Here is a 27,324-nt window from a genome sequence, read left to right on the forward strand (position 1 = left end):
CCACACGTCGTATATATTATATCTGTTTGTCACACGAGCAGAAAATGAAACTATAGTACACATTTTCTTTCAAAAACCAAGTCGGAGTAAACAGCTTATTTGTTTTAAAAAGTAATCAGATGAACCAAATGCTGGTACGATGACGCATTGTTGCATGCAAATTATTATTGGACACAATTTTCAATGTTGATATCATTATAGATTTTTAAAACAAGTGTCGGCTCCCACTGCAATTGCTGGATGCGTTTTGACAGACTTCGATGTAACTTGTGTGACATCTCACACATTGAAGTCTGTCAATTCAACACATTATCGAGAAATGCATTTCCCGGCGTGTAGGCGTCACGTCGCAGTGGGGTTGACCCTAATTATCCCCGTTACCAATAAAAAGCTGCGATGCGAGTGGCGACTGGCGACTGGCGGCCGAAAAGGAAGATCTTTCAGTCTAGCGAGATAGCAAGCTCGTTCAGGCCGAAGCCCACTGGCGTCATTTCAGACGTTGTATATATGTTGCCGCTCTCCGAAACTTCGACAGCGCGATGCAGGATTGTGGGACGTGGGTAGTGGGTACCGCCACAAAGTAATACAAGGTGTAACGAGGCGAATAAAGTTACTAACGGAGCAGTGCAGCGCCTGCTGTCGGGCGAGCAGCGCGACGTTGCTGTCGGAGACGGTGTTGGGCTCGAGGTGCGGCAGGAACTCGGTGCGGATGCGCTCGTCCTTGGTGCACACGCGCACGCGGTTCGTGCCGCCCGCCAGCGGCTCCACCACCACGATGCACGAGTTGAACTGACCCTGTATAACGATGTTAAATATAAACTTAAGCGAAATCAAGTTATAATGAAAGCGCGGGTTAAAAAACTATATTCGCATGATATATACTTACCCATGTTGTGAAATTCATATTCCAGGTGAAACTTAAGGGTGTGCATGTGTTCCTGTTTTGCGTTTACTGTTATATGTATGGAGTTCTCACACGCCCTAAAGATTTCTCAATTTATTTGGGTTCGTGTACTAAATATAGATCTATATAGTATACTAGCTGTTGCCCGCGACTTCGTCCGCGTGGACTTCAGTTTATAGCGCGCGGTGTCAACAAAATTGGTGTCAAAAGCTTTTTAAAACCCTGGTACCCCTTAAATCAAAATACCCTAAAAAGCCGTGTAGTGTGCACATACTTAATTTTTTTTAAATTAAACTTTTTTATACCAAATTTTAAAGCTTGCTAGCTTTACACAACTTAGCTGCATTACACAACTTTAGCTTTACCCATAAACTATTTAGTATTTATTATTGGTATGCTGTTGTTTCTCATATGTATGTTGGTAGGTAAGTTATTAATTAATAACGTGTACGAGGGCTGCTATTTATGTATCCGGAAATAAAAAAAGAAACAAACATATATCATTTAATATGGTTTTATTGCTTTTCAAAATATTCGCCGCGATGATCGACACACTTTTGCATACGCTGGAACCAATTTTCATAGCACTTTTTCCATTCTGATTGAGGTATCTCCAAAACGTGCATTTTGAACGCATCAACAGCCTCTTCGCGGGTCGAAAAACGTTGACCACGTAATTTGTTCTTCGCGTATGGAAATAAAAAGAAATCGTTAGGTGCCAAATCAGGGCTGTACGGCGGATGACCAGTCAATTCGATCTTTTGACCCTCCAAAAACTGAGTTGTTTCAGCTGAGGTGTGACAGCTAACATTGTCGTGATGTAATATGGTTCTGCGTTGTCGGTTGTCCTTTCTTATTTCTTCAAAGACTTCTGGTGAACAAATGGTCGTATACCATTCAGAATTAACCGTTTTACGATTCTCTAATGGCACTGTAGCCACATGTCCATTAATTCCAAAAAAACAGGCGACCATTTGCTTCAAAGTACTTTTTGCACGAGTAACTTTTGTTGGTTTCGGCTCATCTTGGAACACCCACACCGTTGACTGTTGTTTAGTTTCGGGGTCATATGCATAGATCCAAGATTCATCACCTGTGTAGATATTATAAACGGCTTTTGACGTACCACGGTTGTATTTTTTTATCATTTTTTTGCACCAATCGACACGAGCCCGTTTTTGATCGATTGTCAAGTTGTGCGGAATCCAACGCGAACATATTTTTTTTACAGCCAAATGTTCGTGTAATATCTTATGTATGCTCGTCATACTTATGCCTAAGGACGCCTCTATCTCGCGATATGTAACATGACGATCACGCATTATTAGTTCCCGCACAGCATCTATATTTTGTGGGACAACAGCTGTTTTTGGGCGACCTTCTTTATTTTCATCCATGAGCATAGACCGCCCACGATTAAACTCACTGTACCAGTGATAAACAGTGGTTTTTGATGGTGCTTCATCTCCAAAAGTTGCGGTGAGTTGAATAAAGCACTGTTGTTGATTTAGCCCACGCCGAAAATCGTAGTAAATCATTGCACGAAAATGTTCACGCGTTAAATCCATGGCAAATGAAGACACGCAATTTTCAAAATGACGCAACAATGGAAAAATAATTGACAGTCACATGAAACAAAATGTATTCTTCAACCAAAGAGTTCTATTTTCAAATGTTGTAATTACTTTTTAAATATTGTTCTTGTAAGTGGCCAGTTCCGGATACATAAATAGCAGCCCTCGTATAACAATCGAAAGAATCGAAAAATCCAATTGAACATGATACCACGTCTTATAGAAATACATATGAGCAAGCGATAGCGCGATCTAGGCGACTCTTGGCGCCATCTGTTATGAGTTTTGGAACTAACTTAATTTGAACAAATTTACGCATAAACACCCCCTTACAACCCCTTTTTCCAGTAAAAAAGGTGCCTATGGCCTTTCTCAGGCTTTAGACTATCTGTGTACAAAATTTCATTACAATCGGTTCAGTAGTTTTGGCGTGAAAGCGAGACAGACAGACTGACAGACAGAGATACTTTCGCATTTATAATATTAGTATAGATATCATAGGCCACCGCAGGGGTGGTATGCGCGTACTTTGATGGTGTGTATGGAGAAGTCGTGGCCGGAGTCGTTGTAGACGATGGAGACGTAGTCGTTGCCGATGTACTTGCGCTTCTCGTTGCAGGACGGGTCGCGCGCCAGCGTTGGCATCGCCGTCGCCACGTGGAACTGCACCTGGGGGAGAATATACACATTACACACTATATAATATAGCAAAGTATGTACCTATAACAACGCTCGTAGGATGACAATACTCAGTAATCATTATCATAGTTTTTATTGGGAAATGTGGTTTCATAGGCAAAGGGAATAATACCTGATAGCTACTAATATTTACAATATTATATTATGTAGAGTGCCATTTCGGTCCCAGCGCGCACTCGGTCATGAAAACTGTATGAAAAATGCGGTCCGCCCCATAACAATGTGCGCGGAGCTTTACTGATAATAATAATAATGATTAATTTATACATATTATAATTCCAAATGATAATTTCCCCCGTGTTACCTGCATGACGTCGTCGGTCCACACGTAGGTGTAGGTGCCGTCCTCGCCGCCGCGCTCCAGGTTGAGGAAGAGGTTGGGCTCGTCGGCGTCGAGCGGCACGAGCGAGCCGAGCCGGCGCAGGAAGTCGCAGTAGCGCACGCTGCCGTGCTCGTTCCGCAGGATGCACACCTCGTCGTCCTGCTGCCCCGGCCCCACGTACAGCACGCCCACCTGGATATACAAGTGTTTAAAGTGTACACTCTTCATAATTATTCATTCGTGCGCATTCGATTTATAATATCTCATTATTTTGCGACTTCACGGATGTATCGTCCCACCTTGTACGTCTCTACTGGCGGCACGAGGTCGAGGTTCTTGATGGTGCGCTCGTGCTGCACGCCGGAGATCTTGAGCGGGCGCTCGTGCTCCGCCCCCCGCGCCGCGCCCGCCACGTGCGGCGCGCACGGCGCCGTGCTCATGTTGTGGTACAGCTGGAGGAACACGAAGGAGGGCGCCAGGCCACCGCCCGCGCCGCCCCCGCCCCCCGCCGCGCCCGGCCCGGCGCCGCGCAGCGACTCGCGCGTCCGCCGCGTGGGGCTCATCACGGAGATGGTGTTGGAGCGTTTGGAGCGCGCCAGCGGGGGCAGCTCGTCCGCGCCGCCGCCGCCGCTCGCCACGCGGCTGTCGCTGCTCGTCTGTGAGGACGAACGTCGTTTTAGTATTTTTACATGATTATTTGACATGTTAACTCGTTTCGACGAGAAGCTCAGGCATACCATTAACTCTGTAAGTCACAGATATAAGAAATTATCTGTGACTTACAGAGAACTTTCTTCACACACACACACAAACACTACTTTATACTACATGTCAACGTCTCTACAATCTAATTTATACAAAACTTTTCAATTTTATATTATTTAAAAAAATCATGTTAATGCATTAAAAATTATTTTAGTCTTATAATTTAATATTTTGCTCGTCAGGGGTTATGCTGTACTTTTTGTGCAGCTACTATAATTTTCTCGAGCTGTAAACTGAGGCAGCTGGGACACAGTTCATACTGGTACGGCTGTCAGTGTTATCCTTCAATCAAATTTATTGTTAAAAACAAATAAAGTCAGTATTTATTGTTTAGAATTTAGAATTTATTTATTTTCCGAGAAATTTGTTACAAGGTGGTATAAATTGTTTATGTGGTACAAAATTTCTGCCTCTCAGGCGTGGAAATATTGTCAGCTTTACAAATTTAAAATCGTAATCATAAATATATAATAGATTAATCCAATTATTTAAACAAACATTTGGAATCTCAAAACAATGCTTAAAAAATTTAGCGATATTCAGCAGTCATAATTATTATTTTTGATGCAAATTTATAATGTCAATCATACATACAAAACAATTATTATAATATTAACGTCAAGATGATAAGAAAATAAATGTTTAGACCACAAATCACAATACATAATAAACAGTTCATAATCTAGAACATAATTTTGTTATGTCTGGCAAATGACCAAATGTCATACAATACAATATGAAAACGAAACATAATAAATTATTATTAGCACAAGCCAATATAGCCGGACTACAATGTTTTACATCTTATAATAACTTAATTAATGTCGTCTAAATTATTGTTATACAATAATCAAATTATTTATACAATATTATAGAAAAAAGAAGAGATATCAAATGGGTAAAGTGTCAAGTGTTTTATTTCATTTTAAACTTATTTGCAATCAATATGTCGTAAAAGTAATCTTGAATTGTATAGTAACATTTTTCTAATAACCAATTAAATAATTATTTTTTAAATTTGTTATATGTATCACTATCGTTTTTTATCTTGTCTGGGAGACTGTTGTATATTTTTATTGTCATGCAATATGCGTTTTTGCTGTTGATTGCTAATCTCTGTGTAAGGATGTTAATTTTATTTCTATTTCTATTATTTCTAGTTTTTGTTGTACCTTTTTTTCAAACAAAAAGTCATATTTCTTTACGAATAGACATACTTCATATATATACAGGCAGGCCAGGGGCAGAACTTAAAATTTTTTAAAGATTGGCTTACAGTGACTTAAATAGCCTACCCCTAAAGCTCGAATGCATTTATTTTGTATAATAAAAGCTCTGTTTACGTCTACCGAATTCCCCCACAGAATCAAGCCGTATCTTAATGTTGATGAGACGTAGCCATGGTAAGAAGTTAGCGCCGCTTCAGTAGATACAATATTTTTTATCCTTCGTAACGCAAACACGAATCTATTCAATTTGTTGCAAACGTTATCAATATGCCTTTTCCAATTTAGGCTAATCAAATCCTAAAAATTTTGTAGACGATACACACTTGATAGGACTGATCTTTTCCTCTAATTTTATATCATCATCCGAAGTTGTTTTATAAAATTTTATAATCTTTGTTTTTTCTAAATTGACAGCTAAGTTATTATGATTAAACCATGAAATCGCGTTATTTATTTCATTTTGTATTTCATCGTTAATTTAATTTTTTTTGGCATTTTATTAGTAATGTAGTGTCGTCTGCGAACATAAAATTTTCATATTTTGTAGCTTTTGGGAATTAATTTATGTAAATAAGAAACAAACCGGGACCTAACATACTGCCTTGGGGTACCCCGCAGTCGTTACTATCATCTTCTGATGCATAGACGACTTCTTTGCTTTGTTAAATATTAGATATTTCTACTCGTTGTTTTCTATTTGTAAGATACGATTTAATCCAGTTGTACGCTTTTCCCCTAATACCATATTTTTCTAGTTTGTTTAATAGTTTATTATGGTCAACAAAATCAAATGCCTTACTGAGATCGAGGAAGATTGCCGCTACAGCCAAGCCATCATCAATTGCTCGCGTTATTTTTTTGACCAAAGAGAAACCGGGTAGTGTTGTCGAGCTGCCTTTAGTAACACCAAATTGTTGTTCACAAATCTTATTTGAGTTAAAGTAATTTACCAACTTAGTCTGCATTGCTTTCTCAAAGATCTTCGAAAATATGGGTATTAGTGTTATAGGTCTATAGTTAGACATATCCTTTTCATTACCCTTTTTGAAGAGCGGTTTTACTATGGATATTTTTAATTGTGATGCCCTTGTTCGAAAGACAGATTTATTATGTGGCAGATTGGGTAACATATATATTTTGCCGATAATTTAATTATATTAGTGTTAATATTATCGTATCCCGTGGATTGGGTATTATTTCATGCATTTTAAACGCTGATGACGCAAAACTTTTCAAATTCCACAAAATATATCTTTTTCACACTTCATGGCGTTAATTAGCGAGAATTTAGTGGGGGCTCACCTTCTGCAGGTGCAGGTGCGATGTGTCCGCGGCGCCGGACGCGTCACCGTCGTCGGTCTCGGGCGGGGCGGTGCCGGGGTCCGAATTGTACGTCATGAGCGGCGCGTGCGGCGAGGAGGCGGCGGGGGCGGGGGCGGGGGGCTGCGGGGACGTGCCGCACATCTCCTCGGGGATGGCCTCGCACGACACGCCGCCCTTCTTGCCGGGCTTCTTGACGTGCGGCGGCGGCGCGGCGTCCGGCTCCGGCGCGGGCGGCGGCGACATCGCGCGCGCCTTCCACGACGACATCTCGGGCGAGGAGTTGGAACGGCGCACCGGGTGGCGCGACTTGCCCTCCGGAACCATCAGCAGCAGGTCGTCGTCATCCGTGGTGCTCGACGAGCTCTGCCGCTGCGGCGAGCCGGGGATGTTGATGGGCCGCGTGCCGGTGCGCGGCGGCCCCGCTCCTGCCCCGCCCGCGCGCGCACCCTCCACCACGCTGTCGGAGCTGGACTTGTGCAGGTCGCGGGGCGGCACGGGCGCGGCGGCGGGCGGGGCGGCGGGGGCGGGAGCGGGCGGCGCGGGGGTCGGGGCGGGGGAGAGCGGCGGTGGCGACAGCAGGGCGAGGACGTCCTGCAGCGGCCACTCCTGCAGTTGCGCGGAGGAGATGTGGTTCTGCAGGCGCAGCAGCCAGGACACGTCGCCAGTGGGGGAGCGCACGTGCAGCTCGGCCCAGCGCGCGCACCAGCACGGGCACGCGCCGCCGCCCGCCAGCGCGCCCACTCGCGACCACCCCGTCTCGTCGCAGTCCTAACATAATATAAATATCATATACAACTTAAATTTCAACAACAGTTTCTTTTATTTTAGTTTATTTATTTGTTCCTCAGGAATGTTGACAGCACTTACGACTTCTCTGGAGAGCATCTCGAAGCGCTGCGAGAACTGGTTGATGGCGTCGATGATGGGGTCTTGGCTCTTGTTTTCTGATGAGTTTTGCCTGAAATTAATTATTACATTTCTTAATGTAACACCTTATATTTTGTGATATTGTGTATGTCACATAAAACTTTTCAATATATTTTTGTAGAAGTTTTTTTAGTGATTGCGTTCATTAAGTTGCGTAACATTATGATAGTATAGTTACCTTCTTAACTGGCGTTAAGACAACGATACATTTATTATGACTGCATTATTCTGCAGTTGCTCGTACACGTAACACGACATTAATAAAAAGCGTTTAATAGTGTTAAAAAAATCTCAGCAACGTAATTGAAATTAATAATGTTTCTAAATACTTACAACATACATGCTATTACATATCAAAATATATTCGTAATTTCGCGATGCAAAATAAACAACAAATGCATAAAATGTTGAAACATCAATAAGTATAATATCATGTTAACAATTAGTTTTTTCATTACGAGGTATAGTCCGTGCAATCCACGAAGACACGCCCCACTCTTTGGGTGAGCATCTTTCCCTTTGAACGTGACGCTTTTTCTTAATTGGTCCATTTATTGTAGTGTGCGCGTGCACTCATAGGTAATTAGTGTGTACCGATAACACTCAAACATTGGCGAAAGCTTGCACACATATATTGTACATATCGTACTATAAACGATTAGGAGGAATAGTGGGGCGCATCTTCGTGGATTGCACGGACTATAAATGTTAATATTTAAGTAGCAAGTGATTAAAACAAACAACATAATAATATAAATGTAAGCTGCCGACATCGAGAAGCACGAGTACACTGTACAATAATTATTATACAACGAAGCGTTGCGACATACAGACAAGCTACAGCTGCGCGGCCGTCGGCCGGCATGGCGGAGTTGGCACGGTGGGAGGAACAGCAGAGGGGTGGAAAGAACCTAGGCAACTATGTGGTGAATATGAGTGAGGTAGACGAGCGGCGGGAAGTGAAGGAAGAGGAACTAGAAGGGGAGGCGACTTTCACAACGGTGACTGATTTCGACTACTATAGGGACGTGCGGAGAAGAGAACTGGGTATACAGGAAGGTTGTTATAAGTTTGAAGCGTTGTTGGAATTGTTGTTGGAAGTTGGGAGCGTTGTTGGAAGTTGGAAGCGTTGTTGGAAGTTGGGAGCGTTCACAGATATAGATCAAGATAGATACCGCTTGTGTATGTACTTCGCGTGCCATATCGCGTTCCCAAACGACGAGTAATGCTCGTCTTTCGAAAGTCTGTTCTTTAGTCTGCTATCGGAATCGGAATTTTAAAAATGCATAAATGCCCAAAAGTGCCGAATTGATCTGTTGAAATTCAAATAGAAACGTTGTCCTAGATAATGGCCACATTTCTTCATCGGTACGTCACAGTAGGTGAAATTGGCATGCTCGTTTTCATACAAATGAAGCGACATGCGGTATCTATCTTGATCTATATCTGTGGGAGCGTTGTTGGAAGTTGGAAGCGTTGTTGGAAGTGTTGTTAGAAGTTGGAAGCGTTGTTGGAGGATGGACGCGTCGTTTGAGGTATTATTGGAGGTTGGAAGCGTTGCGGATGTATGTAATTGTGTTGGATGTTGGAGGTGGAGTTCGGCGGACCTGGATACGTCGCGGCGCGCGTCGGGTTCCGACAGCGACGAGCACGACGTGTCGGTGGAGCGGCTGTGCTGCAGCGACACGCGGCTGTAGCTGCACACGCCCCCGCACACACACACACACACACATTACACCGTGGCCACATTGTATATAGACGACTATGAGGAAACAATAAAATAAGGCTCGGCATAGATCCCAATATGTGAAAATTGCTAGCCATATTATATATACCGCATACCGCTAATAATATACAGCTCATACATTTACTATAATATTTATTTCATATAAAGTCCTACTTTTTTCCAAGCGATATTTGTCGATATGACTCTAAATATTTGTAAGCTTGTGTAGTCGTGTAGATGACTTTAATAAATACAAAAAATATCGAAGTGATACTCGGCATCGTCATATCTACTATATCCAGGTATTGTAGCAGTGTATTTTGACGAATCAGTATTTAGGAGAGATTTGAGCTAGAGCTAGTAACGAGAAGATTGCAAGTATAGCACGTCCACAACACTTAAGCTTACTCAACAGTGAACCGACTTGTACAGAAGGAACAAGCGCAGCTGTTGTACTACAGTCTACAATATAAGAGATAACGAAGTTAGATATTAGGTTTCTAGTAATCACGTGCTTCTCTCGACACCATACCTATTACTATTAATAATAATAAAAAATAACGTCACACACAAATTATACTCGGCGCGGCGAATCTTGATCCGTATGACACTGACAGTTAATCTCACCACATAACATTGTAGTGTCATCACCAATTTTAACAATTTTTAACATTTACAAGAAATTATCTCAATCTGAATTTACGTTTACGTCCTGCAAAACTAACAGTACTCCCAAATTATTAAATGCGCATGAAATTCTTCGCTAATTGGCGTAATCATGGAAACACCCGAATCTATGAAACGTAAGCCCCATTCAATGCTTTTGCATTTTGCACCTTGTTCGAACCTTGGTCCACCAAACAACAAAAATCTTTGTATGGGTTTGACATCGAAATGTCACTGTCACACTTAATGTTTTGGAGATCGTGACGTCACACTCTGTGATGGCTGTTGTGATCACGTGATCTTACGGATTAAATATTTACTTTCTATTAACCCTTTATTGCATATGAAGCCATTTCTGGCTCTTCAGATTAAACATTTTTTTCTGCCTTTATTATAATGAGCATGGATTATATATTTTCACTCCTATATCAACTACTTCTCCGTGGATCGAAACGTATTTTTTGCTGATGTTAAAATGTCATCTGCGAATGCAATTTCACTTTTTAGCGACGCAGGCGCATAAAACAGACGAAGTAAAATTTTATGCGACTTTGACGATGTATAATATTGAAAAAAAGTACGATATTCGTGTGTTAAAAAATCTGATTATAATGTTCAAAGGTTCTTTTTACTTTCCGTAATATTTATTTTACTATAGATTTGGTTTTTCTGCTATATTTTCTGAATTTTCCGCGAGAGCCACTTCTGGCTTCGTATACATTCACCGATCTTACTTGCACGCTTTTATGGTACCAATAAGTTCACAAGAACTATACCTAGTGATGATTTCATTAGTGATAAGTTAGGATCTGACTCGAATGAGGATAAATTACCGTTTTCTAACTTTATTCAAATACAATAAAAGCATGGTTATTGTGGCGATATGTGGTCTGAGGTCCAACTAGTACTACAATTCTGCATCGCACTATCGAAGTTTTCTAAACGTGGCGGATAATATATTCTTACATAATTCATAAATGCACCACTTCGCCCTGACCGAAAAAACACCCTTGACCTGTCGGAAGGTCTTCCTTTGTGGCTTCCGCCATATGACCACATTAGTAACCCTCGACAAAAATACTCCTACTTCTTTAAATTAATAATTATGTTTCGATCACATATAAAATGTGAAAATTGTTACGTTTTCTTATGCCTAAACGAGAAAAAAAAAACTGCTTCAAAGACTTTTACAAAGCTAAATTCTGTACTTGTTATGTATACGAAGCCATTAATGGCTCCTAAAATTATTTTCTAAAATAAGGTACTAAAATTTTTTTTTCGTAATAATTTTCTTAATTACCCCTAATGAAGCAATATTAATCAGCAAAACATTTTTTTTCTTCATTCTATCATAATTCATGCAATAGAGGGTTAAATGAAATAAAAAATCTTATAAAGTTAATGAGTAAAAATATGTCATTTTCGGTAATTCTATAATACAAAGTCACAAAAAAAAACAATAATTTGTATTAAATTTCGATTACTGTCTACACCCCTATTGTCTCTATTTTTGACGATGCCACAAAACTTTTTATTGCGCATGCCCAAATCATGTCATGCCATGGCAACGCCACCAACAAGTGGCTTATATTTGGTTACGGTCAAGTCGTAAACAGTTAGCGTTGCCATGGCATAACATGATTTGGACATGCGCAATTAAAGGTTTTGTGGCATCGTCTTCCGACGCTCGGGAAAATCCGAACGTGCCGAACGATGATGAAAATTTCTATGCGCATTATCACTTTGGGAGCACTGTACGTCGTGTGACATATTTTAACGACGAAGTAAGTTTTGTAGGACGTTAACGTAAATTCAGGTTGCATAAAGATACGTAAAATTTATAAAGGGCATTTTTAGACGCCTCCAATATGATCCTAATTTAATGGTGACGACACTACAATGTTATGTGGTGAGATTAACTGTCAGTGTCATAGGGATCAAGGTTCGCCGTGCCGAGTATGATTATTACAAGTCAAATAGGGCTTTAATTTACACATGACATTTACTGTTATTACACGAACGTACAGTTTGTATGTAACTTCGTTATCATTGCGACGTTGCAACACCTCGGTCTCCATCGAGAAGGTAGCGGCAAGCGACATGCGGCCCGGTACGCCAATTCACACGCAACAATTTGGTCCGCCCCAGTACAGGGGGGCGGCAGCCGCACACGCCATACTACATACAGATGGGGATCGCAGACATATGACGACATGTTAATACTGATTGGTGTTTTTACTAAATTTCGGTCGTATCCTTTAATGCCTAGTTATCACTTATCAGGTCTTACTCCCGCACTCGGAGACACTAAGTGATGATTAAACTTTAATTTAAAGAAGAGTTTTGAGATCATGTATGGGGCTCTTGTCTGTTTTCATTTAATTACAATTTAAGTAATCAACCTTCCTTTCTGAGTGCAGCAGTGAATCCCCATCAATTACCGACATAGCCGAGTGACCGCCCGTACCGTTTGATCTCCGGCGCGGGTTCAGCGTCCGGGCCGTCGACGTGCAGCTGCGGCGGCGCGGCGGCGGGCGGGGCGGGCGCGGCGGGGGGCGTGGCGGACGGCAGCGGGCTTGCCACGCTCTCCGCGTGCTGTCGGCACAGCGTCGCGCATCTGGTAACGTAGTGTTGACAGTTTTATATACAATAATATTAATAATATTATTACTTTGCATGTACGCAAAAATATCGTATTGATATTTTGTTAACTAAACGTCTTTATGTAAGCATTATAATCGTGAGTTTTTATTTGACATGTTCACATTAAACAAATAGTGCTACCGAGTATGCTTGAACCTCTTTTTATGTCCGGTCAAAAGTTACTTTTCCCATTACTTGGATGATGTTAAAGTGATTGGTCATGTATGTACTATCAGAGAAGTTGATTCCTAGGCAGATAGCAGACCTAAGTAATTTGGTCGCGTTATGTCAAACTCATCCGACCGATCACAGCTTACATTGAATTGCCATAAGCCGATCAAACAATATAGGTCAACTGCCTAGAAATCAATGTCCTCGGGTGTACCTCTCGCACAGGCCCTGCTTCATGGAGTTCTGCAGGCAGCCGGAGGTGGTGACGGTGACGAGCTTGTGGCCCACCAGCCACGTCGTCGACTGACCGCCGCTGAACAGGAACTCCGCCGTGTCGCTCCTGGCACACACACATGTGTAAAGTGTTAAAGTAGTGCCAACAGTCATGAAAAAAAAGTTTTTTTTTTTGTAAAAACAATACTTAAAGTTAGCTAAAAAAGTAAAATCTCTGGTTTTAGTCAATAATGAATTACAACATTTCAACCAATGTTAAAATGACGTCATATTTAACGACAAGTCAACTTTGTCCAATTATCGTTAATAATTAATGTCAAAGTAATGCCTCCGCTGCCGGCGCCGGCTCCCAAAAATATCAGTAATGGGAAGCGGCGGTAAGTATACTGCGGACTGCCGGCAGCCGAGATATAAAACAACGGCTGCCGGCGCTGGCACTCAAAATGGGAACCGGTGAAAATGCGTAAAACGCTAGGTTCCAGTGCCGGTAAAGAAATTTTAAAAAGAAATACATATAACCTCAAATATTCGACTTTTTAACCGACTTCCAAGGTGGAGGTTATATTATGTTCGGCTGTGGATATTTTAGTTTTTTGTGATGCATTTTGATCAAATGCTACCAAAAAGTAAGATTTTGCAACACAATATACCACGGTTCCGAAAGTGCTGAACAGAACTTCGGACTCCTCAACAACATGTTTGAGAGTTTCAGCGTTGTTTAAAGACACAAAGGTTATCATCATCACTATCAAAAAATGCATCCTCACATTATGACTTTGACCGAGCTTTGCTTGGTATCCGATGAAAATGACATTTTCTAGAAATGATTCCTGTGGATCGATTTATCGCCCCCGAAACCCCCTATATACTAAATTTCATGAAAATCGTTGAAGCCGATTCCGAGATTCGAGATATATATATATATATATATATATATATATATATATATATATATATATATACAGTGTGTAACAAAAATAAGTGATAATACTTTAGGGTGAGAACGTGTTCCTTACAGAAAATTTACTGTGAAAGTAGCAGCGCTGAAAGACGAAATTTTTTTATCAATTTTGTATGGGCAAGGGCCCGAGCGTCACGAGTTTCCCCATACAAAAGTGAAAAAAAAAATTTGTCTTTCAGCGCTGCTACTTTCACAGTGAACTCTTTACAAGGAACATGTACACACCCTAAAGTATTATCACTTATTTTTGTTACACCCTGTATATACAGGGTGTAATAAGACCACTTCCGATAACTTTGGGGTATGATTATACTACATTTTCTGATTACGAATATGTATTTTTTTTTTTTTTTTTTTTAATTTTTTATTCTTTATTTTTTTATAATTAAAACCCTTTAAACATGATAATAAACCACATAGAAAAATATTTTAAAATATTTTTTTAAATTTTATTATTTTTACCCCCATAAGCATTTGCAAGCGCGCGGTCAACGTTCTCGTGTTCCGAGTACATACAAGAGAACGTTGACCGCGTTAATCAGCTGTTAGCTCCGCCCTACGCACGCTAAGTCGAAAGGTCGTATGCGACGAATGACGATACACTACGAGTTACGACTTACGACAGAACACACAGAAACCCTAATGTATGTCTTTTCAATTTCAAACCCATGAAGGTCACCATGACGTGGAACTTAGAACTCTGACCTCTGACCTCTCATCTAAGCTACTTGCAGTGTTAAGAGTTTAATGGTAGCTCATGTAGAAAACTGTAAGTAACTGTCTGTGCATGTGTAACAACTTACGACAGTATGGCAAACTTCTAAGATTATTAGACTAGTTAAAAAGTTCATCGTAAGTAACGAAACCTATGCGGATGAACTGTTTATCCGCAATCGTCACTTATCAATCGAAATAACAGATGATACACGAAAAAACCTCATACATAAAACTGGCAATTAACTTACGTGAAAAATGTTGAGTTCAAGTGTTCTTACTTCTTTATGCATTTTGAAAATAGTCCTTAACACCAAGCAATAAGACCAGTCACCACCAAGAATCAAACTTATCTCCTAACAACTCTAACAACCTATTACCTCAATGCTCAAATGGCTACTAAATTAAAAAATCTATTTTAATTTTTGAAATAATGTTCGTCGTGTATCGACTTTCGGAAGTAGTCAAAGGACACCGAACGCGGCGGCTTGCTTTGATCGCGGCGCCGACAAAGCGCGCCGCTGTGCAGGTGCCCGACGCACGTGTCGCTAATCCATTTCAAGGACAATCTAAGTGTTGTACCCTATAAATTCAATACTATTTAGTCGATATTTAAATTACCATTAAATAATAAAAATTATAACTATTATTTAGTAGATCTCATCTCATTTTTTTAAATTCGATACCTACATTACCGTGATAAAGTGATTGTTATACCGTGGTACGCGTTATGCGCGTCTAAAATACTTTAATACCTAATTAATTAAATAACTTTTAATTATTGTCGCTTTTCTTAATATTGAGTAGGTATTTGTTTATTTTTAGTTTGACAGTAATCAATACGTACTCGTATGTAAAACAATTAATACGATTTATCGATAAAAAAATTATCGATTACTCAAAATATTCACATTGCACAGGGATACATCCCTATTATTTTACAAAGTTTTTTCTTCAATTTTGTTCAGTCGGCTGTCTAACACGCGCCGTGCTGGTGTAGGTACTGTGACGTTTTTGTTAAAGTTTTGTAATTTTACGTTTAGATGATGTCATATTATTGCTTGTTTTGTGTATTGTTAACTATTTTTTTTATGTTTGTAATTAATAACGGGCCGTGACAAGATACGTCCGATGAATGTGCGATGCTTTAAGGAACAGGTGAACATCGTCGTCGATAGACGATAGTGCGGTTTAAACAGTGGAATAAAAAGTGTTTAAAGAATTGGAATGTCTCCTGTAATTACTTTTGTTAAGTGTTGAATAACTCTGCAATCTACATCGAGTTAGATGGATCATGGAGCACAGTTCGAACTGCATTTCATAAAAGCAGACAGCTGATCACAGGTCAGTGAACATGTTATCACGTATGTTTTCCATTGATAGGTATTGATAGGTGTAGTAGGTAACTGTGTATGTATTTTTACAGATGTGTAAATCGGATGATGATCGGATGTGAATTATGATTTCTTTTCCTTTTTGGCCGGAAGTAAAAACTGAGTATTTTTGAGTAAAAACCTGAGAAACGGTAATTAATAAATTGTAACATTTTGTTAAATCGTGTAAACTATTGTAATTTATCATTACAATATTGGTGGTTTATTCACTACCTACGGGCTAGGGTATAGGGCACACCACGATCAGCTGTTTTGTCTTAACTCATGACTAGCGCAGAGCCGCGCGCGCGGTATTCGGCGCGGGCGGCGCGGGGGGGCCGGCTCGGCCCGGGGTTTTATTCATCGGCGGCGGGCGATATTATCGCGCATTAACTGTACGCATTATACATTGCGTGTTGAAAATTTTGACTATTTTAAAAACTGGCGATTACATGAAAATTTCTTGCACCAATGGATATATCTCATGCCCTATAATAACCCCACGAAGTTATCGGAAGCGGTCTTTTGACACCCTGTATATATATAATGCCGCCGGCAGCGGAGGCACTCCCAATATTTTATCTTAATTAAGTTAAAAAAATGTCTGTAGTAGGTGATATTTTATGACAATGTAATTGAAATTATGTATATTATTAGGATTAACCGATAACAAAAATCATGGTGCAACAAACATTAGTAAAGTTCTGTGGGCATCGTTAAGGTTACAAGTCACTCTTTTTTGACGTAACGTTAGAAGAAATGTCTCACCTCTGTGGCTTGGCGCTGCACGGCGTGAAGGTGTACCGGGCGAGCAGGTCCACGCACGTCTCCGTCAGCTCCACGTGGAAGGCGGCCGGCGCGCCCCCCGCCCCCGCCCCTCCCGCCGCGCCGCCCTCGCCCCGCCCCGCGCCGCGCGCGCCCAGCGGCCGCGACACCGCCCGAGAGCCCTGCGGCACGTTCGCTCATGTCAGTAGTCAATTTAAAAAGTATAAACGTCAAAATATACATTATAACTTTTTAAATTGTGTTTTAAAAAGTTCAAACGTCAAAATTGTGGTCATAAGCGACGAAGTCCACGTTCGTTAAATGTACATAAATACCTAGTCGCGAAAACTTTTAATTGGCATTTGTATTGTTACACTTGAATTCTACCTTTGTACTAGCTGTAAGTTTTCCTTTAAAATAAAATAAAATAAAATAAAATAAAATAAAATAAAATAATTATAGGGGTGCAGGTCCGGGCGCGTCGATACTCACGAGGCTGGAGCTGCGCTGGCGGTTGGAGGAGTCCTCGTTGACTGGGGGCGGCGGCCGCGCGCGCACCTGCAGCTGCTCCTCGAATGGCATGATGATGTAGTTGTGCAGGCCCTGCCCCGACATTCTCACTCAGTCTTCGTAGTAAATAACAACATTGGCGCCTCAAACATATTAGATTGTAAAATACAGTAAATCAGTTTATGCTACTCATTGCTTGCTCATTCATAAGTCAAAGTTACACGACCGACGACCTATCTATATTATCTTGTCTAATTATATTTGTTTCATATTTAATATGTATTAATGTGAGTACCTAATGAAAAACTATAAGTTTTATGTTAATTTTATTGAAAAGTAAACCGTTTGTTTCCTAAAAAAAAAAAACAGCCAAGTTCGAGTCGGAGTCGCGCACGAAGGGTTCCGTACCATTATAAAGCAAAATTAGGCCAAAAATTGTGTTTTTGTATGGGAGCCCCCCTTCATTTTTTATTTTATTATTAAATATTAAAGTACACATATTAGTAAGGAATTTGTGAAAAATTTAAGTACCTACCTGTTGTCGTTATTGATATAGAGCAAAAAAGATAAAAGAAAAGACGTTTGTTGTGTGGGAGCCCCTCTTAAATAATAATTTAATTTTGTTTTTCTATTTGTTGTTATAGCGCCAACAGATATACATAATCTGTGCAAATTTCAACTCTCTAGCTGTTACCGTTCTCGAGTTACAGCCTGGAGACAGACAGACAGACGGACAGACAACGAAGTCTTAGTAATAGGGTCCCGTTTTACCCTTTGGGTACGGAACCCTAAAAATTAAAAGAAATTGAAGATCGAGGTCCAGATCATCAACCCAACTACCCAACTCGGATAAACTCACATGTATGATGAACTTGACGAAGTTGCGGCGGTAGGAGAGGCGGCACTTGAGGAACCAGGCGGCGATCACGTGGTGCGCCAGCGACACCACGTAGTGGTTGTAGCGCGCGTGGTTCGTGTACGGCAGCACGATCGCGAACACCGACATGTACTGGTCCTCCACGAACGACGCGAACGCGCGCGGCAGCCGCGTCAGCGCTGCAACAACACGCCTCGTCAGCGCCCGCCCCGGTACACACACAGTACACACACAGCGCCACACGCCCGACGGTACTCACTCGACAGGAACTCCAGCATGGGCCCGGCGATGGCCGTCGTGTCGGAGATCTTGGACAGGTCCAGCAGCACCTCCGGCAGCAGCTTCACCATCGTGTCGCGCGCCTCTAGCGTGAACAGCGTCAGCGCCACGATGTACGGCTGCGGCGTACGCAGCACCATGCCGTACTTGAGCAGGCAGCGCACGACGCGCTGCTGCGTCTGCGGCTCCAGGTAGGCGTGGTGGCCGGCCAGCGCCGCCAGCGCCGGCAGGACGGCCGCGTGGAACTGCGACACCGGCAGCCGCACGCCCGCCAGCCGCTCGGGCACGCACATGGAGCGGTCCGCCACCATCGAGCACAGCGTCGCCGCCAGCAGGTCCAGGTCCATGGCGCGGCGACCGGGCGCCAGCGCGCGCGCCGTCAGCAGCGGCGGCAGCGCGCGCAGCACGTGCGCCAGCACCGCCCAGTCGGCCTCGCGCGTCAGCGCCGCCACCAGCGTGCGCGCCGCGCGCCCCACCGGCAGCACGCATGCGCCGGGCGGCGGCTCGCGCGCTGCGGCCGGGCGGGCGGCGCGCGGGGCGGGCGGCTCGGCCAGCAGCAGCGCCGAGCACAGCGGCGCCCGCCCTGCAGCCCCGCCTCCGCCGCCGCCGCCCGCGCCCAGCACCGCCGCGCCCGCCGCGTCGTACACGAACCCCACGCAGTTCGACGCGTTGGCGCGCAGCCCGAAGATCATGTCCAGGATCTATTTATATTTTTATACAATTTTATTACATTCGGTAGCACCGATGTCTAGTGCCATGGTCGAGTGCGTTTGCGAGGTCGAAAAATGTTGAGTTTTGTTTGCATCTCTTATTCTAAACTTCATTGATAACGACCTCTGTCCGACCTCGACCGATATACATATCGTATAAAAGTATTAAATATATTTCCGTTGTCTGGTAACACGAGTCCTTCAGGTACTTAGCACGGGTGTTATGGATATTCTTCAAATTATTAATGTATTAAAATATCCACGGTTTTGTAATTAAATATTTTATTGCAGTTGTACGGAATACATAGGAAAAATTCTACAGCAAAAGTAAAATGTCTAAAAATGTAATAGAGAAAAAACAATAATTCAAAAACATAATAAAACTCCTTAGAATCCACCACAACGGGGCTAGATTGACGTGGTGTAAAAAAAGTAGTAGCATTGAAAGCATTACGTTTGACTTCTTTGTTTCCCGACGTCATAAATTTATTTACACAACAGTTTAAAAAGAAGTTAACACTATCAGCATTGCTACTTTGTCCAGCGTAAGTGATACAAAATGTAATGTAATGTTTAACTAGCGGCGTACCTGCAGGCGAATGTCGGGGTAGCGGCTGAAGACGGCGGGGCGGCGGTAGTGTAGGTCGAGGTGGTCGAGCAGCACGACGAACACGCGCGCGGCGTGCGCGGCCGGCGCCCGCAGCACCTTGTACTGGAACAGGTCGACGAGGCCGGCGGCGGCGGCGCGCAGCTCGGCGCCGTCCCCCTCCCCCGACCCCGCCCCCGCGCCGCCCTCCGACACCTCGAACGGCCGGTTGAGGATCCGCTCCAGGTGGTCGATGAGGTCGATGCAGGCGTCTGTGGTGGCCAGCCGCGCCAGCTGCGGCAGCGCGCGCGCCGCGGCCGCCCGCAGCGCCGCCTCGGGCGCGGTCGCGCACGCCGCCGCCAGCGCCCCGCCCACGCGCTCGGCCAGCTCCGACCCGTGACCGATCCTGATATGCATCACGTCGAACATTTATTAAACCACTCCACTGTATTTAAAATTATCGAACTCGGTCATTACTTTGACGTTTTAAGCATCTGTATACTTTAAAGATGGAATTTGTTGAAATAGTATGAGATTTATATATTTACCAGGTTATAAATAAATATCTGGATGACCGATCTGACCGGAAAACTAAGAGTTGAAAACGGGATTTTAAAAAAGCGGAAAATATCATCTGGCCCGAGTTTCGAACCCGGGTTTATTGAGCCAGCGTCACGTGTGACATGACGTCGAAATTCGAGTATCCGTATTTTGCTAACAAGTTATTTCAGTGTCCATTTCCATGGTTCCATAATAACGTCGCGTTGTAGGCTGCCTCCCTAGCATCTTTTTTTATATTGGGGGGAGTTTTGAACACTCGTTTTACTCGTTTCGACCAACGTTGGTTAACCACTTTGGCGTGTTTATAACTCCAAGATATCTGCCATTTGCGGATGCTTTCGCGAGTCGCGACACTAGTATGGTGTCACGTTTTCATCACGAAGGTAGTTGCGTTACGTTCGTTTTACAAAAATATGCGCATGACACAAAATTGATCCGTGTCGCGAAGCCGATGCTCGCATTATGAAACTGTTAGATTTACGCGTGAAATTAGCCCTACGACAAAGTCGCGGGATCAGAAACTAGTAAGTAATATTTTGTTTGGAGTAAATTTTTTATTTTGTAGCATTTTCGGTGTAAGTTTTTACTGCAATATGTAGGTACTCGTCTAAAAAAAGCTTTTTTATGGGCCTACGATGTTCGAACTAATAAATTAACAATGATTATAAGTAAGTTTGTTCACCTGTTGCGTTTGATGAAGTCGAGCAGCGCGGCGAGCGCGTGCAGGCGCACGGGCAGGCGCGTCTCGCGGCGCACGTAACGGTCGACGAGCGCCAGTGCACCCGCCACGTCTGGCCCGCGCAGCGCCGCCGCCCGCTCTCCCACCACGCGCGCCGCCGACGCCTCCGGCCGGCCCGCCGCGTGCGCGTCCAGCAGCGCCAGCAGCCGCGCGCCGTCGCCCAGGTACTGCCCCGCCTCCTGCAGCTGCTCCACGTGCGACAGCAGCGCGTGCGCGCGCGCCGCCGTCAGCTCCCACCCGGCACCCGCACGCGCCTGCTCCAGTGCCGCGTCCGCGATGTCCAGCAGCGTGTCCCACGCCGGCTCGTGCAGCTCGAGCGGCGCGCGCGCCACCAGCGACTGCAGCGCCATCACCACCTCGTACGTGACGACGGGGCGGCGCAGGTCGAGCGCGCGCCGGAAGGCGGGCAGCACGGCCAGGTGCGAGGCGTGCAGCGAGGGCACGCGGTTGGGCCCCCACAGCGCCATGTTGACGTGGAAGACGGCGCCGCGCGCGAGGCCGGCGTCGGCGTCGGCGGCGGGCGGCGCGCGCAGGGCGTGCACGAGGCGGCGCAGCGCAGCGTGGCCGAGGTCGGCGGCCAGCACGAGTCGCATGAGCTTCCAGCTGGGCTGGCAGTAGTGCTCCACGTTGACGGTGCGGCACAGCGCGGCGACGAAGGCGGGCAGCGCGCCCAGCGGCAGCAGCGAGTACGACACGACGGCCTCCAGCAGCGCGAGGCTCGCGAGCACCACCGCCGCCTCGCCGCTGTACACGCACTGGTGGCACGCGTGGCTGGCACACACAAACGGGTCGTTACATATAATCGTCGTGACTCGGGTCGCGGGGCCGAAAGACGACACGACGGGAACTCACTTAACGATGCCGTGCACGATCTCTTCGTCGAGGTAGACGGCGTTGAACTTGACGACGTTGGTGACGAGGCGCACGAAGTCCACCATGTGCGTGCCCGCCTGGATCTCGGGGAACCACTCCAGCAGGAACGAGCCGATCTGAAGTTACACAACTTTCTGTACTGACTTTATTAAACTATAACTTTTGAAATTCTGTAAAACCTTTTCTAATAAATTGCGTTTGGAAAGTGAAATTCAATGTAGATCAAGTCGAAAATATTCCGCGCATATAGCGGCGACCGAACATTTTCGTAGAATGACCAGTGATGCCTTTAACTTTTTGATTGCCTAAACAAAGTCTCATCAAAGAAATCCGTCCTTCTGATGCCTGTAAGGTGAAAATGGATGGAAAATGTGGACTCTACGAAAATCGCGGATTGTGAACGCCAACTAATGACTATCATCATCCAAAAAAAGGTTGCTTTTTTCGGTCACCTACAATGAGGATCCCAATACGAATTTATATATTATTATGTAGTTGATCATAGAGGTACCGCCGAACTTCTGTATAGAGAGGGCACTAGACGATGATGATTTTTTTTTATGATATAAGGGGACATACAAGCAAACGGGTCACCTGATGGAAAGCAACTTCCATCGCCCAAGGACACTCGCAGCATCAGAAGAGCTGCAGGTGCGTTGCCGGCCTTTTAAGGGGTAACAGGGGAGGGTAGGGAAGGGAATTACAGGGGAGGGTGAGGAAGGAAATAGGGGAGGGTAGGGAAGAGAAAAGGGTAGGGGATTGGGCCTCCGGTAAACTCACTCACTCGGCGAAACACAGCGCAAGCGCTGTTTCACGCCGGTTTTCTGAGAGTGCCGAAGCATGGCTTTCCCACGTACAAAAAGATTCTTTCATCTCTGCAAAACATCATGTGATATCAATAAGAAAAGGAGTCGCACCTGATCCTCTAAGCACTTGATGTCCTTGCCGGAGTTGGTGAGGCTGTAGAGCAGCTTGAAGCGCAGCGGGTAGTCGTCGGGCAGGCGCGCGGGGGGCGTGTCGTGTAGGTAGCGGAACAGGATGGTGCGCATGATTAGCAGGTCCTGCTGGCCGTCCGCGATGCTCCGCAGCAGCGCCAGCACTGCGTGCCGCGCCTCCGCGTTGCCGTCCTCCAGCAAGTCCTTCGTGTTCGCCCATATCTTGTCTACCCCACCCTGATTTAATATGTTATATTATTATTTAAAGGTTTTTAAGTTTGATTTTATGTTTGACACGCCTGACGACGGCCGAAGATGAAGTTAACATTGATCTCTATCCGGTGGCACGTGGAAAGTGACGAAAACTGTTTAAGAATTTTGACCCCTTCCATGTTGAAACACAAACGCGATGTGGAGACAAAAATACGAAGCCACCAGACCCCGCTTTGAATAAATCGGGTTCCCCCCAGGGGAAATACAATAAAAGATCTAATATAATAAATTCTTATTGCTATGCTTATTATAATAATGTTTTGTAATGTCGTTATATCACCAACCTAACTTTAAAACTATTTTCTTTTCATTTTCCTCATTCTAAAAAGTAAACCTGTTTTAAGAATATTAAGCTCAACAAAACATTATGTAATCACACATAAATAATAATGATTAAGATATTTTATTTTAGGCTTTTTCATTAAGTATCCCATAATACTTTTTTTTTTCATTTAGTGTAATGAAAAAAACTTGTATTAATGTAAAACTTACATTAGATCTGTTACGCTTAAAGACCGAAAACGCTCAGTGAGCGAAAAAATAGCTCACAACGCGTTGTGGTCACAGTGAAACATCCATGACACGAAATTCGCGTTGTGGCTCTAAGGGGAATATTAATTCTGTCTACTCTGATATTAGATTATATCATATATATTGGATCCGAGATCATTGAGTCAATGATATTGGATAATGTAATATAGACATATGATTCATTTTTTCCTTGATCATAGATTTTTGACATTTGCTGAGAGATTGGATCCAATACGGTCATAGAAATAGGTGTTGCCAGTTATTTAATATAAAAAAGAGTTTTTAATTTCTTGTTCATTAATATGTTTCAAATAATGTAATGTTATTATTTTTCTAATTATATACTTGGATAATCTTGCTGAAATAACAAAAAACAAGCCATATTCTCATTCAGTTTTCGGTCTTTGGGCGTAACATATCTAATGTAAGTAAATGATTAAGATATGCAACAGTTATATTTGATTTAAAATGTTAAAAACATGTTATAAATTATTAGCAAAGCATCAACTTAAATTTTAAGTCTTAAAAGATTAAAAAATATTATATTTTAGGTTTAAATTTATTATTTCCCAACTGAATGAACTATTTTATAATCATCTTGTTGTAGCAAATCTTAGTAACTCCATTCAACATGTTATTAAATCCAAAAATAGTTTGATGGTGAACAAAGCTATTGAAATGGAAATTGTGAGAGCAAAATAACATATAGTGTGTGAGCTGTGAGCTGTGACATATTGTGGCACGGTCAAGGTTGATTGTTGTCCACATTCCAGCACCCCAATGTTGAATGTCCCATAATACTTTACTAGCACCTCTGTAAAAATTATACCTTTTAATGGTTATTTATTTGCTATTCACACTTTAATATTATTTTTATTAATGAAATTGTTTTTATGAACACTGTTTTAAGTTGATGAGCAAGTGATTGAGTTCTCTACATAAGTTGAGGAGCTAGAGAGTGTCCAGTAACACACCCAGATATAAAATACCACAGTCATACACACACTATGACAACCTCAAACGTGTTGAATTAATGTTTTATTATTATTAAACTGGGATCTACTCTCTGGCGACTGGCACCCATCTACATTATACAATTAATATAGTGTTCGTTAGTTCTATTAGTGGAAACTTGTAATTGGCTCTTAGCTTTATAGTAATCTTTGTTATACATAGTTATTTTTAAGTAGCTCTAAGGTTACCATATAAAAAAAAATAGTAATAAATAAAATAAAACTTGTACTTACCAGATTGTAAAGTTGTATATTGTGAATTGAAAAGAAAGAAAAGAATATGGCACCAGAATAAAACTATGTAATTATTATATTTAGGTCATAAAAATTAATTGGTCAGTGATGTTCAATGGTCTTATTCCTATCAGCACCATTATAAAATATTATCAAAATAAATTTATACATTTTAATACATATTAGTACAAAAGGTGGTAGAAATAAGTATGGAAATAAATAAATATATAAGGATATAAGAGTAAAATTGTTGAGGTATCATGTTGAGTTGGGCTTGGGACTTGGGTGGACATTACTAAATGGAGAGTACTTTAATAAAACTTGTAATTTTACAAAAGTTTTTGGCTCCTGTTATAAAAGACATCTTGCAAATACAATAATTATGTGTATCAAGCCATGATACAGTAAAAATTTACATATAATATTATTATTAGTAACCCTAATAATTATGACAGGTCAGGAAATAGATTATCTATAAGACATATTAACTAATCCACACAATATACTTAACTAATTGTAAGTAAAATGCTTAGCTGTCATAAAACATATGTTTTTTATTTTTAAAAGTTTAGTACAGTGTTATTATGAAAATTGCAAAATAATTCATGCAATTTAGATGTCATGTCATAAAACTTAATATGTGGAGCTCATACATTTGATCAATACCAACAATTGTAAATTCTTTCATCATTTAATTAATGCTTCAACTCCCAAGTGGCCACATGCAGCCGCAATAACAATAAATAAGCTATTGTGTCTTTTCCACAATTGAGGTATCAAAGGATATTATTAACCTATCAAGCCCCAAGCGGCAGTCGGCTGCCAGCATAACAATTGAAAATATATTGTGTCTGCGATACCCATGATGGACGGATTAAACTATAAAGTTTAGAACAATAACGAATATATAATATAAAACTTAGGACATAGGTATACCACATACTAGAGTTGAACACCAAATCATTTAAAGGATTCACTAGCAATCAACAAAATATATTGCATTACAATTGGGAGAGAATCAAGTGTACAAACTACAAGGTTATACTAGATTATACCTACAGCTACAGGACTCCTGAATATTTAACACACTTGAACAATTCAAGGACAATATGAGCTACATGTTATTGAGAAAGGAAACTTAGTTAATTATTGACTTCTTCTTTTCTATTGGTTCCAAAAAAGTCACTGGCACTAGAATATTGAGATTCTCGTACCTTGGAATGTGACATTTGCATCAGACTTCAAAATATACAGACTTAGAAGATATAGCAGAATGATATTGCAGATTTAAGCTTATAACAGTGAATACATTGTGAAAATATCTGAACCTCAAGAGTCAACAACAGTAGTAACAGTAAGTACTCTATAGCGCTCATAAGAGTGCTATAGAGTACTTATTGTTACTTAGCAGTTAGCACCTACTAAATATGAAAAAGTAACAAGAATTTTGTTTCTCCACACAAACAAAACATACCTTTTGAAGTGGATAAAGAATACACGTCAATAGATAAGAGTTTTATTTTATTTTTATTTTATGAAATTTGGAAAACTTACGCCTAAACACAAGTGACACACACAGAAAGGCCAATTACAAGTCACAGATAAACAGAAGAGAAAAAAAAAGAGACACACTATAATATGAGTGCAGGTACACCTACAGTATAGTATAGGAGTGGGTGTGAAATCTTAGTGGAGGGTACACTAATATAATATGTGTCACTCACTTCGTGGACGCGGACGTGCAGCACCTTCTCGGCGACCTCGCGGATGACCCGCAGGCGGCGGCCGAGCGGCGTGTCACAGCCCAGCTCCTTCTGCAGCTCCGGGGTGATCACCAGCTCGTTCTGCAAGAGCGGAGCTGCGCCGGCGAACAAAATACACTCGTTAGCGCACAGTATGCCCCGGACCGCACCTAGCTGCGACCGCCTCCCGCCGATCATACGTACCCGATGGACCCTTCTTGAAAAACACTTTTAATTTGTCTTGAAAGGACTTTGTGTCCCTGTCTCGGGAGCCCATTGCGCGGTCCCGCGATCGCGGTGTCCCTCTCTAGGTGACTTAAAACTAAATGCTAGGCGCGGCGATTACCTATGTGTATGAAATAGGAAATAAAAACACATATTTGTTAGAATTATTTTCACTACCGCTCCGCTTTGCTATTCAACATCTGACATCTGACAGTTCGCTAGCCCTCCCTCTACAGCTGA

At 42.4% G+C, this 27,324-nt stretch overlaps 1 protein-coding gene across 4 annotated transcripts in view; it reads right to left on the minus strand.

Annotated features, from left to right (window-relative positions):
* LOC121732331 (tuberin) overlaps positions 1–27,324 on the minus strand; it is a 28,916-nt gene extending 1,592 nt beyond the window's left edge. For 2 of the 4 annotated variants that reach the window (XR_006036353.1, XM_042122183.1), the window contains exons 1-19: positions 27,064–27,324; positions 26,842–26,975; positions 23,049–23,303; positions 22,111–22,247; positions 21,202–22,029; positions 19,962–20,364; positions 18,643–19,363; positions 18,366–18,562; positions 17,489–17,599; positions 17,000–17,178; positions 13,164–13,289; positions 12,603–12,752; positions 9,351–9,440; positions 7,684–7,774; positions 6,796–7,584; positions 3,799–4,155; positions 3,482–3,691; positions 3,007–3,147; positions 619–795 (exon numbers count right to left, since the gene is read on the minus strand). Coding sequence is in view for 3 of the 4 variants with exons in the window: in XM_042122183.1 (XP_041978117.1) it covers positions 619–795; positions 3,007–3,147; positions 3,482–3,691; positions 3,799–4,155; positions 6,796–7,584; positions 7,684–7,774; positions 9,351–9,440; positions 12,603–12,752; positions 13,164–13,289; positions 17,000–17,178; positions 17,489–17,599; positions 18,366–18,562; positions 18,643–19,363; positions 19,962–20,364; positions 21,202–22,029; positions 22,111–22,247; positions 23,049–23,303; positions 26,842–26,975; positions 27,064–27,136 (5,169 nt within the window). In the remaining variant the exon portion in view is untranslated. Of the gene's footprint in view, positions 1–618; positions 796–3,006; positions 3,148–3,481; positions 3,692–3,798; positions 4,156–6,795; positions 7,585–7,683; positions 7,775–9,350; positions 9,441–12,602; positions 12,753–13,163; positions 13,290–16,999; positions 17,179–17,488; positions 17,600–18,365; positions 18,563–18,642; positions 19,364–19,961; positions 20,365–21,201; positions 22,030–22,110; positions 22,248–23,048; positions 23,304–26,591; positions 26,714–26,841; positions 26,976–27,063 lie in introns of those variants that run through there. The other 2 variants (XM_042122184.1, XM_042122186.1) reach the window with 2 other exon arrangements.

This window comes from Aricia agestis, chromosome 12 (genome assembly GCF_905147365.1).
Source record: "Aricia agestis chromosome 12, ilAriAges1.1, whole genome shotgun sequence".
In the NCBI taxonomy this organism is placed as follows: domain Eukaryota; kingdom Metazoa; phylum Arthropoda; class Insecta; order Lepidoptera; family Lycaenidae; genus Aricia; species Aricia agestis.